Here is a 12,607-nt window from a genome sequence, read left to right as displayed (position 1 = left end):
TGCTCACTAAAAAAAAAAAAGAAGATAGACAATTACTAACACGGACTCACTAACTCTTGAATTCATTGACTTAAACGAAAAGTTATTATTTTTATGACTAACTGGACACTAACTGTTAAAGACCTTCCTTTCTTGGGCTTTTAGTTATAGTATGGGTTGCTTTATTTGCTGTCTTGTACCCTGGGGTTTTTAATTTTTTTCCCCCTCCCCTTTTCTATTTTCTGTAGTTGTGTAGGTGTAACATAAATAAAGCTACCCTGTTTTCAGGGGATTAAAAGAAAAAAAAAGATTGGTTTTGCCCTTCTGCTTTCTGCACTGATAAATCAAGTCTGTCATCAGCAGCACTGAAAGCCACAATATAGATTTCTTCTCGGAAAAAAAGCAGATTTCTATAGGACTCTTTCATTTGCCTTACTATCATTAGCAGAGAAGTCTAACTATGGATGTAAATTACTTCAGATGCCCAATTCATAGTACTTACAGCCTGATCCTAGAGTAAAAATGCAGTCATAACTGTGTGGGGTGGAGATACGAAAGTAATTAAATCAGAACAATGGAACAACCATTTAACAGCACCACCAAAAGATTCCTTGGAATGGTGCATTTTAGGGTTGTGTCATTTTTAAAATATTTGCTTTCATTTCACAATCTTCATTCCCAACAGCAGCCTTTTTGGGGTTCATTTTCTCATTAGTTTGGAAATAACGTTCCTACTCAAACACATTTCCAAATGCCATGAAAATGAACGACATTCATTCACTCATTGTTATTTCTGCCACCCTAACATATGGAATGCCCCGAACTCGATAGCCCAGGCTAGCCCAATCTTGTCAGATCTCGGAAGTTAAGCAGAGTTGGCCCTGGTTAGTATTTGGATGGGAGACCACCAAGAAAGGCCAGGGTTGCTATACAGAGGTAGGCGATGGCAAACCACCCCTGAACATATCCTGCCTTGAAAACTCTATGGGGTGGCCATAAGTCGGCTGCAGCTTGTTGACACTTTCCATCTATCAACATGCTGAATGGGTCTTGTGTGTGTGTGTGTGTGTGTGTAAAATAATGTTACAGGCACCAGAATATTTGGTCCTGAGGAAATAATGCCCAATTTTAATGGATACATACCTGGCCAGTTACTTACACATATATAACATCTTATTCAGAGCTAAAGCAGTTCATAAAATAAACTTCTTTATAGGACATTACCTGTGGTCAAGATGGCTGAAGTCTTGCAAATTCAATTCCCTGGTATCTTGCGTCAGATAAATTGTATCAACATCCTATTTGGAAAAAGGACAGCAGACCATCATTCTTTTGGTATTGCAAATCACTGGAAGGGTGACGTGGTGGGGAATGGGTCTGATCATGGATCTTTGTTCCTCAGTCTTTGTACATCCCCTTCTTCCTGCCCAATGTTTTAACCATTGCATTTATGTTTCTGTATGTCTATTTTTATCTCGGGTTTTAACTGTTTTAATGACGTGTTTTTGTTGCTTTTAATGGTTTTGTAAGATGTGGTTTTAATATGTATGTAATTGTAGGTGTATGTATGTATTTTTAGGGTATACATTTTGTGAAGTGAATAAATAAATACAACTAACTGAAAATGAACTCCGCCAAATAAGGGTTTGGTACTTACCCACTGAACTTCTTCCCTATACGGAAACCCCAGCCAGTCACAGACACAAGCATACATTTGGGAAAAACCTCCTAGAGACAAAAAAAAAAAAGCAACACAAACCATTTCTCTCTATCAGGAATACAGCTGATGTGCACAGCTTAAAAGACACAGTCCATTTTCCCTTCTCTTCTATGCTGCTGATACAAAATGAAACATGCTGAGCTTTGACCCATGTTGCCTATAATACGCAGCAGGGTATAATGGAACATAAAAATAGTGCCTTCCCACTCTAGTTACAATAGTAATCCATGCAAACTACACCTTTTACTAATTATATCTTTACCAAAAAGCCAAACCTCTGCCAGAAATAGAATTAAGCTTCTCAGTACAGGCAATTCCAGAAATTATACGGTTCAATTTGAAAAGGCACATACTTACCACATGGTCCTAGCTCTGCCACGCTTTGGCTATCCCAAAGTGTCTGCAGATTAGCCAGTCTTTCTGGGGGCTCCATAATTATTTTTTTCATTATTCTCCTGTATGCAAGAAAAAGATGCATGTTATATTTTTAAGTATATATGCAATTTACTGTTTTATTACTGTGTACCTAAAGAAAATACCATGGACTTCCAACAGGGGACATGGCATATTGCAGAAATCTGAATGTAAACTGACCTAAAGCAGAAGATATGCTTTCTGTATCTTCTTTCCTGTTAGCCAGTCCCTGCATGTCATACAATGGCTCTTATGACATCATAAAACTTAAAGCCATGATTTCTTGAGACAAAGTGGCTTTTTAATATCTTTCTGTTAAGTCTAAGGGTTAGCTTGAATGTTCACATTTTTGTCCAAGAGATATGCCCCATATGTCCCCAGGAATGCAAACATTTCAACAAGTTTGCTGTATGAACTAGATGGTTCCTGATGTAATCACCTCTACAACTACAAGAAAACTGAAAATGAGAGATGTTTACTATAGCCATGATTTTTTAACATGTGTCTGTGTGTGATCTTTATACATTTGGTAGAACCTGCCTATGAGACATGTTTGTTGTATGACTATTCCTAAATATATTGACCACAGTGTTATTACAGACAATAACAGGAAAGATGCCAATAGCTATTGGTTGCCCACCATACAAATTTCCTAATTAATTTGTTTCCACTTATTTTATATTTACTTCATCATATAGCAGTTAAATAAGGTTGGGCATAACAAGAGGATTTTTGTCTGCCAGAGTTTACAGGCTCAATTTCTGCCTTTCAAGGTTAAAAAGAAATCTCTCTTTGCCTAACATCTGGAGAACCGTTCCCAGTCAATAACCTATATTAATCAATGCACTGATACAGCATTAGGCAGCTCTTCCTTTCTAAGGTTGATTATGGTTTATCAGGACCCATATTTTTCCTGTTGCAGACAATACCATTAACCAGGAAGAAGAAATAATCAAGACACACAGGGAAAAGTGAAGGGGAAATGGAACACATGGGCCTGTGACATTGTCCTGACACTTGAACCAGCAGCTAATATATATCACTAAAGTATATTACACTGGATAACTGGGGACATAAAACTGTGTTCATTTTAACAATAATTAATCTATTTAACCAGATTTTAAACTACTGCACTTTGTTATATGTGGCAATGGGTGGGCATACACAGATCCACACCAATATGATCAGAATGAGTAGACTAATTTGCTGGATGTCTGAAAATTAATCTGAACTCTGACTGGGTTCTGCTCCCTAGGATCAGGTGTATGGTGATGACATGATAATCATTATGATGACAAAACTGTGTGAACCAAGCCAAGAGGTATCAAGTCCCACAGCAGTATATGATGGAATCTACCCTTCTGTTCCCATTGCCTTGGTAAACTTGATAAACAGATACTCTCCTACATTTTTTCTACAAATTAATAAGAGATATTGGAATAGCATACTCAACACACACAGTCTTTGTAAATGAATATTCAACATATGCTACAGTTTTCCCAGTAACGAGTACCTACACTGGAGAAAGACCAGGGAATATCCTCCTAAGGCATGTTCCAATGTGTGCCAATACTTCATGGATATCTTCAGAGGAGGCCAACTTCATAGAAATGTTGCATTTTTCAGTTTCTACAATCAGCTGTGTATAAAAGTTAGAAAACAATCAAGTATCCTAGTTAAGCCCTTTAAACATTTTTTTCTGAATAGTCTCAGTAAACGGTAGCATAAGGAACATCTAGCAATGCTAAAAGAAATATTCCAAATAAGGATCTGCTTTCCTATATTGCAAGAAATTAGCTTGCTCACTAAAACCTAAAGCCCCGCTATGTCACTACCAGTGTTCCCTCTAAGCTGAGTTATTGTGAACTAGCTCACAGTTTTTTAGCTTCCAGCTCATAACTTTTTGCCTTAGCTCAGGAAGGATGGCTCCAGGAAGGATGGCTCACAAGACTCCACAACTTAGAGGGAACACTGGTCACTACACACATCTTGTCACTGTATACTTGGTAGGGTTGCCAGACCCCCTGGTGGAGGCGGGGGTGCCCTGGTGCCAGGCCCCACCTGCCTGCCACCAATCAACTGGCCAGCAGGGGGGAACTTACCCTGGAAAAGAGGGAAATCCTCCCATATCCAGCAACGTGTCTACATAACTGCCCATGTGACCTGGAAATGAAACTATCACTTCAGGGACACTGGGAGTGAAGCTCTGGTATTTGAGCAAAAACTCTATGGTGGAATCCAAATTTACCATAGAGTTTTTGCCCAAATACCAGAGTGTCGCCCTGGTGTCCCAGAAGTGGTAGTTTCATTTCCAGGTCACATGGGCAGTTACGTAGACACGCTGCTGTAGTTAGATGGGCCTGCCTGCTACTCCCAGTAAGTCTCCTCCCCATCCCCTGGCAAACATAATACTTGGCTATTATCAGCTGATCATCTGGTATATCAAGGACCCATGCATCTTCTCCCAAGTGATAGGACTACACAGATGCTGAAGGAGCAATAGAAGTCCCTACTTTCTAATCTGAATATTTTTGCACAGTCCCCATTTCGTCAGGAGATACAGATGTACAGAGATCACAGAGATCACTGGCATTTTCTCAAGTCAAGGATGGAATTAGATATTTATTTCTGTGTTATTTCTGTGCAAACTCTCCTACCAAACCATAGTATCTGTCCATTGTCAAAAAGCAGTTGAGGAAGGGGAGGGGGAGACACTAAATTAGGGGGTGTATTTGAGCAGCTTCCTCCTTCAACCAGAGAAAGGTACAAAGAATTCTTCTTTCAGCTGCTCCCACCTCTACATTTATAATAATGCACCAGAAGTAGCATTGCTAATACCAGTAGAGTTCCACTAGCGTTATAGGTCTTCTGGGTGTACATGATTCAATAAAAAATACGAGCAGCCACGCAGCACAAGATTCAAACTACACAGCTTGACTTTATGACCCTATAGAAGTATTGACTAATTAACAACTTTTCCTCTGTAGACACTTCATTGATGAATAACAACAGCTAGATCTGCAAGAGTAGAAACTTTTCTAACAAAACACTGTGAGAACAGGCTATTTCAAATTAATGCATAAATGATATGTTTTATATAATGAACCCTTTTTGAAAAATACAAAATGATTTTAAAAGCTTTTTACAAGTGCAATTAAACATTTAGTACTAATACATTCAATCTTACAAAAACCAAACACAATAAATTATAGATCCAATCTTGCAATAGCCAAGCACAATGAATTATACAGTCCACAATATTGTATTTAGGTAAATTTCAACTTCGATAGAACATGGGGCTGCCTTTGTCGCAAATTCGGAAGCCACAGCTGCAGCCAGGCTTCTGATGGGCCTCCCCTCGCAGGAGCACATCCAGCCTGTGCTGAGGACATTGCACTGGCTGCCAATAGCGTGCTGAATCTGCTTCAAGGTGCTGGTTCTTATCTTTAAAGCCTTATATGGCCAGGGTCCGACATACCTGAGGGACCGCCTTTCCCCATATATACCCCAGAGGCAGTCGGAGTCTCAAAACTGATTGGCCCTCCCGGGTCCCAAGGATGCCAGGCTGGTTACTACCAGGGCCAGGGCCAGTGGTAGCTCCGTACTGGTGAAATGAGCTCCCAGAAGAGATCAGGGCGCTGCAGGATCTTTTGCAGTTCCGCAGGGCCTGCAAGATGGAGCTCTTCCGCCAGGCCACCACCATTCTATCAACAATCGTAATCATAGAACTCTGTTCCACACCTACAGCCTGTGCCGCTTATATCACTGAGCAGAATATTTAGTAAGATCTCTGCTGGCACTCATATAGTACGCCATCGCTAAGTATTTAATTAGTCATCACAAGCACCTAATAATATTGAATTGTTTTAACTGAACTGTTTTTAGTTGATCTTATGTGGATCTTAACTGTTATTTGTGTATTATTTTATGTGAGCCGCCCTGAGCCTGCCTCGGTGGGGAGGGCGGGGTATAAATTAAACAAATAAATAAATAAAATAAACGTGCCCTCCATTTTAAATTTTGGCTTTGGCTGATGGGTAGCCCAGGGTTGCTTCTCGTTTCAGCTTAGCTTTTATCAAAACCACAATTTCCTTATAAGACAAGTAGTTTATTCACAAGGCAGAATGATATCAAATCCAATTAAATTATATTTCTAGAACGTATTAGCTATTAGATCATTTTTCACAGGAACAGAGTCCTCCAATACTCCCCTCTAGCAGCAATACATTAATAATTCCAGCACCAGAGACCTTAATAAAGCTCAAGCCCCAAAACTATCACAGCTGCGTGGAAACACTGGCAAGTACCTTTGATCAAAAAACTCCAAAGTTTTCCCTGAGCTGTAAACCTCAACTGATGTACATGACGAGGCCAGCATATATTAATCATTTAGCAGATCAGTTTTGTATCAGAGTGACTCTGCTGCACCAAACCAAAATCAACTGAAATACAAAGCTTCCGCTTCAAAGAGATTCTTCTCATGGCTTCCCTTTTCTACTGATTAACTTCATGTCCCAACTAACATTCGTGTTCTCCATGGAAGAGTACATAAGAAAAAATATATCCTAGAATGCTAAAAAAACCTCTGAAAATTTTGGAAGAATCTGCAAACATATCTGTCTCCTCCTTCTGAATCATTTTTATTGGGGGGAGGATTTTGCATGAACAAATGGTATCAAGCATAATTTCATGTGCGCAAGGAAGAACAATGTTACACTGGAATTAGCCCTGCTTGTATCTTACAAATGCAAACATTGCTACACATGTATTTCTTCAGTATTTCTTCCAGTTATTTATATGCAGGTCAAACTAAAAAAGTCATCAGCCTAATTAAAGTATTTTGAGTCTGCTAGATAAGACTACTGCATCATTAAATGATTTAACAACTAAAATACTCACCTGGCCTGGTTTATTGCTGGTGACCCCTTGGATTTCCAAGTAGCTGAAAGTTAGTTCTAGCTGTAATTCAAACAGAATAGAAAACAATAGTAATAAAAGAAGTAAGAGGAAATGAAGCAAAGATTAAGCCACTATGAAATGCACACTCAACAAACTATTGGAAGGCTTGAATTGAACGTTCCTCTTTTCTTACTGCTCAGGAATGGAAGGCATTTCTAACAAACCACAGTTTGCTATTTGTTCTCTTGCTACAAACCAGGATTCCAAAAATTATTTAATCCTAGTCTGTAGACAAGGAAACAAATAATAATCTGTAATTTCATTCTATTCAGACAAAACAACAAACTGATTTAATGTGAACTCTGGAATCTTCTTTCATGAGCCATATGAGAAGGGAGGAGAGAAGAAAAGGGAGGGCAAAAGCATGAGAACTTCCAAGTTTAATTTCCTAGTTAATTTAGTGACTACAATATGCAATTTGTTATTTTATCTGAACACAGCTCTTTTCTCCCCTTAGAGTCTACAGCCTCCTTTCCTAGCATCAATCACTCCCTAAGGGAAATTCTTACATTTCCCAGTGTGGCACATTCACCATGATTCTAGTTTTGGTAACACAATGGTACTAGAGATTCTACATGTGCCATATATTATAATAAAGGAGATGAAATATCCAGTGTCAACCAACTCCTTCCACTTTATTTTATTTCATTAGTATTTCTGAATATGTTTGCAGAAACAGAGACACCTGCCAACACTATGTTATTCACAAACTATGGGGAATGAACGATTATCTCCAGATACAAATTCATCATTTGTACACAGCACATAATCTTTCCTCTGCCAAGGCAATTATCTCCTGTTGTCAGGAGAATAAAAATATTCTATGAAACATGGTGTTAGACAAGTCACAAGGTGCAACTGTGGCCTCCAGAGATACAACAGATACTGTTCCGCAATGTACAATACACGAATATTCATTTTTAAAAAAAAGAAAAATGCAAATATAAGAAGCATTGTCAAGGAATTGTGGGAAAACCTGGAACTTGGTAGCAGTTTTGGGAACTGGCCAGGTAATGTGCATCACAACATTTGTAACAGGATATGTACATCCTAGTGAATTCTATGGAGGAATCCATGGATTGAAAGAGAGTCGTTTGGTGCCAGGCAGGCCCGTAGCTAACAACATTTTGCTCAGGGGGCCCATATTTTTCTCAGGGGGCCCGCCAGTTCAGGAGAAGGGAGGGCTGCATCTGTGCTTCGTTAATTCCCACCCACCCCCCGCCGCCGCTTTAAACAAGGAACTGCCTTTCCAAAGGCCACAGCCCTTTCTACTCCTCCCGCCACTGCAGGTGGAGAAACACAGGCCAGAATCGCCTTCCCCTCCGTGGGCCTTCTGCAAAGTCTCCCCGCGCACAAGCAGCCGTGCTGACGAGCCGGAGGAGCAACAGGACAACAGGAGAGATGGCGAGCCCCGCGGCTTCTCCCTCCTCCTCCTTGCCTGAGCCACTGAGCGGGACGTCGGTGGCGTCCCTGGCAGTGTGCGTGGCCCAGCTGGGCCTGTGCGGGCTGCTGGGACGGCGCTTGGGACGGCACCACGGGAGCTCACGGCTGGACTGATGGGTGCTGAGCTGGCTATGCTATGACGCCCTGGTCCACTGCACACTGTTGAGGCAGGCAGCGCCTGGACGGGCAGGGCCGTGCGCTCAGATCCTGTCCCTGCCCTCACCTGGAAAGGCCCCCCGGGGGGTGGGGATCGGCTGCGGGTTTGGATTTTAGATGGTGGGGGGAGCTGCCCTCGCCAAGGCCCGCAAGGGGCCCCCTGCCGCCATTCCCATGGAGCGCCAGCAGCGCCCTACTCGGGCGACAGCGACACCGCTGAGTTCGTCTGGCTGCACGGCTTCAGGGTTCGAGCACGCGCAGTAGTTGCACTCCGTTGCTGGGGTTGGCCCTCTCTGCCGGAGCGCGCCTCGCCTGGTTCGGTCGCGGGGAGCGCCGGACTCCGCTGCTGCCCCCGCTGCCTTCCTTGGCTGGCTTCCCCGTGGCTGTTAGTTTTGCTGCTCCCAGGTTGGGCGGCCGAAGCCGGCAGGTTGCAGAGCGGACATTAGCGCCTCCGACCAGGCTCAGGTTCAGCCTGGTCTGTCCCCGAGGAGGGGGCTGGGGGGGGCAGAGGATCGGGGAGGAGGGGGCCAGCAAAACCCGTGGGAGGCCAGGCCCCGAGGGCCCCACGCAGGCTACGAGCCTGGTGCCAGGCCTAAATGTAGGCTCTAGGCTAGCAACCTGCAGATCAGACTCTCCTTGCTATTGCCAAGTAATCTGAGGAAAAGTACTCATCTGCTCTGAGAAGGCAAAATTAGCAGGTCAAGATGTGCACTGATATAATTAGCAGCATGTGCAAGGGCTTCAAGCCTCTGGTAAAGCCTTAATGGAGTTCAGTAAACTTTCTGTTTCAGAATGTGTTTTTGGTGGAACAATTCACTCAAAAACCAAAATGACCCAGATTATTCAGCAGAATTTTCTTGGATTAGTATGCCATCCCTTAAAATCCAACATACAACAAGTACCGTGCACAGATGATTATAACATTAGTTATAATCCATCAGAACAGTGGATGCTAAGTACCTCTTATAAAAAATTAACCACTTTCAGTTATTTCCTCTCTCTTCCCAAAATTATTACCACCATCATGAACAGCAGCTTTAAATAAAGGAAGCATTCAGAAACACTGTTGCCTTACTTTTGTAGGAATACGGGAGGTTAACATAAAGGCTCGGCATGATGTTAGCACCTGCAAAACAAAAAAAGAAACAATGAAAGGAAAATTTGCCTTAAACGAAACAACACAAAACTCCATGCTCTGAAGTATTTGTTTGTTTCATTCTCACAGCATAAGTCCTAGATATGTGCATCTAAAATAAAACTTCACTGGAATTGTACCACAATCTTATGCAACCAAACACACAACTAAGCCCCAGTGAATTAAATGGTTCTTATTCCTTGATAAGTGTTCATAAAACAGAGTATACATTTGAGTTATATCCTTCCTTAACAATTATTTCCATTGAACTAAGCATTGGTCCTCTCTGTATCAAAGAGTGTTCCTAACACCTACACCAACAGTCTTTTTTAACGTGTGTCTAATTAGCTGGTGTGGGTCAGCAGCATCCACGTGTTCTTCACATCTCACTTCTCGTAAAATAAATGTATGACATGACATCATCATATTGAGGATTTCCCAACCCCAATTGTATTCATTGACCGACGCTCATTACAGGAGAGAGGGAAATGTAAAAACCAATGATGTAACCTTATGCATTCCTTTTACTAGGCCTTATCAGGGAGAAATACCAGAAAGATTCAGGGCTGGTGGCAGCTTCGTGCTCCTCTTAGATGACTTGTGTACCCCATTTCCAGACTAAAGGAAACCATCTTACCCTCTGCATTATACAGTCAGAATGACATATTTCTTATTAACCTTCATGGAAAATCAGTTTTTGGTCTGACTTTTAAGAAAATTTAAATGTTTGCAAAATTTCCAAGTTTAGAAAATTGCCCCCCCCCCTGAAATATATACAGTTTTCTTATCAAACCTAAATCTATTTTGCTTCTTTAACAACATCACATGCAGTACACAGTATATAAAAATGTACCATATTTTAGCATATAAAACTGTACTGTTTGGCATATTTATGAAGTTTATAAGTACAACAGTGAGTCAAATGAAAACCTTAAAATGGTGATAAAATGTGAAACCTATTGCAATTCATCAACAAATGAATTTGCAATACGGTGATGCATGTCTGTCACTGTAGCAAATGTACGAGTAGAGTTGGAAGTTCACTCCTTCACTACTCAAACTGCTCCTCTTTGGTACATGTCTCAAGTGGGGCAGCCATCTTTACACACTGCTATTGTGATGGCGTGCTGCTTGTCTGCACTCTGCTGCCATCTCTAGGACATTCCTTATGTCATTGGTAAAAATACTATCAACTTACAGAAAATGGTGCTGGTGTTTCTAAATTTTATCGCCATTTTAAGGTTTTCATTTGACTCACCCTCATATAAACACCTTAGCTTTCTACTAGTAAAATTGCAAATGTACCCAATACTACAGAGAAAGAACTGCATATTGCTGCATTATGATAGTTTAGTGCATGTATCTTAGGGTTTTTTTGCCATCCAAGAGATAGGAAAACTAAAAACCAAACTTTATGCATTCTGTGGTGGAAAGTGCCATTAAGTCACAGCTGATTTATGGCAGTCCCATGGGATTTTCAAGGCAAGAGACATTCAGATGTGGTATGCCATTGCATGCCACTGCACCATGACCCTGGTATTCCTTGGAGGACTCCCATCCAAATACTAACCAGGCCAGCCCTGCTTAGCTTCTGAGATCTGAGAAGATCAGGCTAGGCTGGGCTATCTAGGCCAGGATAATATAATCAGAATATTCAGGTCAGGATTAGGTATTCTAAAGAAATGAAAACCATCTCACATATTAGTAGACCTGTTGTGATGGTATCTGGATACCGAATTTAACTTTATAGTAATGAAAAAAACTGAACACTTCAATGGTGCAATATACATTGCAAAAAAAATATTACCACTTTTGTCCATAATCAATACACAATTAATATCTTATTAAAATGTCTTATCTGTCTACTGTAGATAACGGTAATTCCTGTATTTAATGTTGTAAATTGTCTTCATTTTGAGCAAAACATGTTATTTTCAAGAGAAAATAGTTCATCTGAGTTTTTCCCCCAGCATGCTTCTAAATTTCTCAAATTTTCTATTGGGAAAAAATTGAAACAGTCTTAACGAAAGGCACAAACAGGTATAGGAAAAAGCCTGCATGGTTAACAAACAAAGTAATGGAAGCTGTAAAAGGTAAAAAGGATTCCTCTAAGCAGTGGAAAGCTAGTCACAGTGAGGCTGATAAAACGGAACACAGGCTATGGCAAATAAAATGCAAGTCTGTGGTCAGGCAGGCAAAAAGGGAATATGAGGAGCATATAGCAAAAAAAGTAAAAACCAACAATAAAACTTTCTTCAAATACATTAGAAGCAGAAAACCAGCCAGGGAGGCAGTGGGGCCCTTGGATGACCAAGGGGTAAAAGGAGTACTGAAGGATGATAGGGAAATGGCTGAGAAGCTAAATGCATTTTTTTGCCTCTGTCTTCATTGTAGAAGATGAGAAGTGCTTGCCCACTCCAGAACCGCTGATTTCAGGAGGGGTGTTGAAAGACCTGAGCCAGATTGAGGTGACGAGAGAGGAGGTCCTAAAACTGATGGACAACTTAAAAACTGATAAATCACCAGGCCCAGATGGCATACATCCAAGAGTTCTTAAAGAACTCAAATGTGAACTTCTGGATCTCCAGACAAAAATATGTAATCTTTCCTTAAAATCTGCCTCCATTCCTGAGGACTGGAAGGTAGCTAATGTCACTCCCATCTTTAAAAAGCGTTCCAGAGGAGATCCGGGAAATTACAGGCCAGTCAGTCTGACGTCGATACCAGGTTAGTGTTCTTTGAGGGGGTGAACAAACGTGGACAAGGGGGATCCAATAGATATTGTTTACCTTGACTTCCAG

The 12,607-nt window shown here is 41.1% G+C and overlaps 1 protein-coding gene across 1 annotated transcript in view; it reads right to left on the bottom strand.

Annotated features, from left to right (window-relative positions):
- Nucleotides 1-12,607, bottom strand: part of LOC107106428 (leucine-rich repeat-containing protein 16A-like) — a 232,552-nt gene that overhangs the window by 121,336 nt on the left and 98,609 nt on the right. Inside the window, 6 exon segments of the mRNA XM_015406571.1 lie at nt 1,204-1,277; nt 1,637-1,707; nt 2,057-2,154; nt 3,631-3,752; nt 7,013-7,072; nt 9,747-9,797. Coding sequence (XP_015262057.1) covers nt 1,204-1,277; nt 1,637-1,707; nt 2,057-2,154; nt 3,631-3,752; nt 7,013-7,072; nt 9,747-9,797 — 476 coding nt within the window.

Source organism: Gekko japonicus, unplaced genomic scaffold, assembly GCF_001447785.1.
Source record: "Gekko japonicus isolate JY-2015 unplaced genomic scaffold, Gekko_japonicus_V1.1 scaffold1872, whole genome shotgun sequence".
NCBI lineage: Eukaryota > Metazoa > Chordata > Lepidosauria > Squamata > Gekkonidae > Gekko > Gekko japonicus.
The sequence above is the reverse complement of the archived record's forward strand: the minus strand, read 5'-3'. Positions and strand labels throughout refer to the sequence as shown.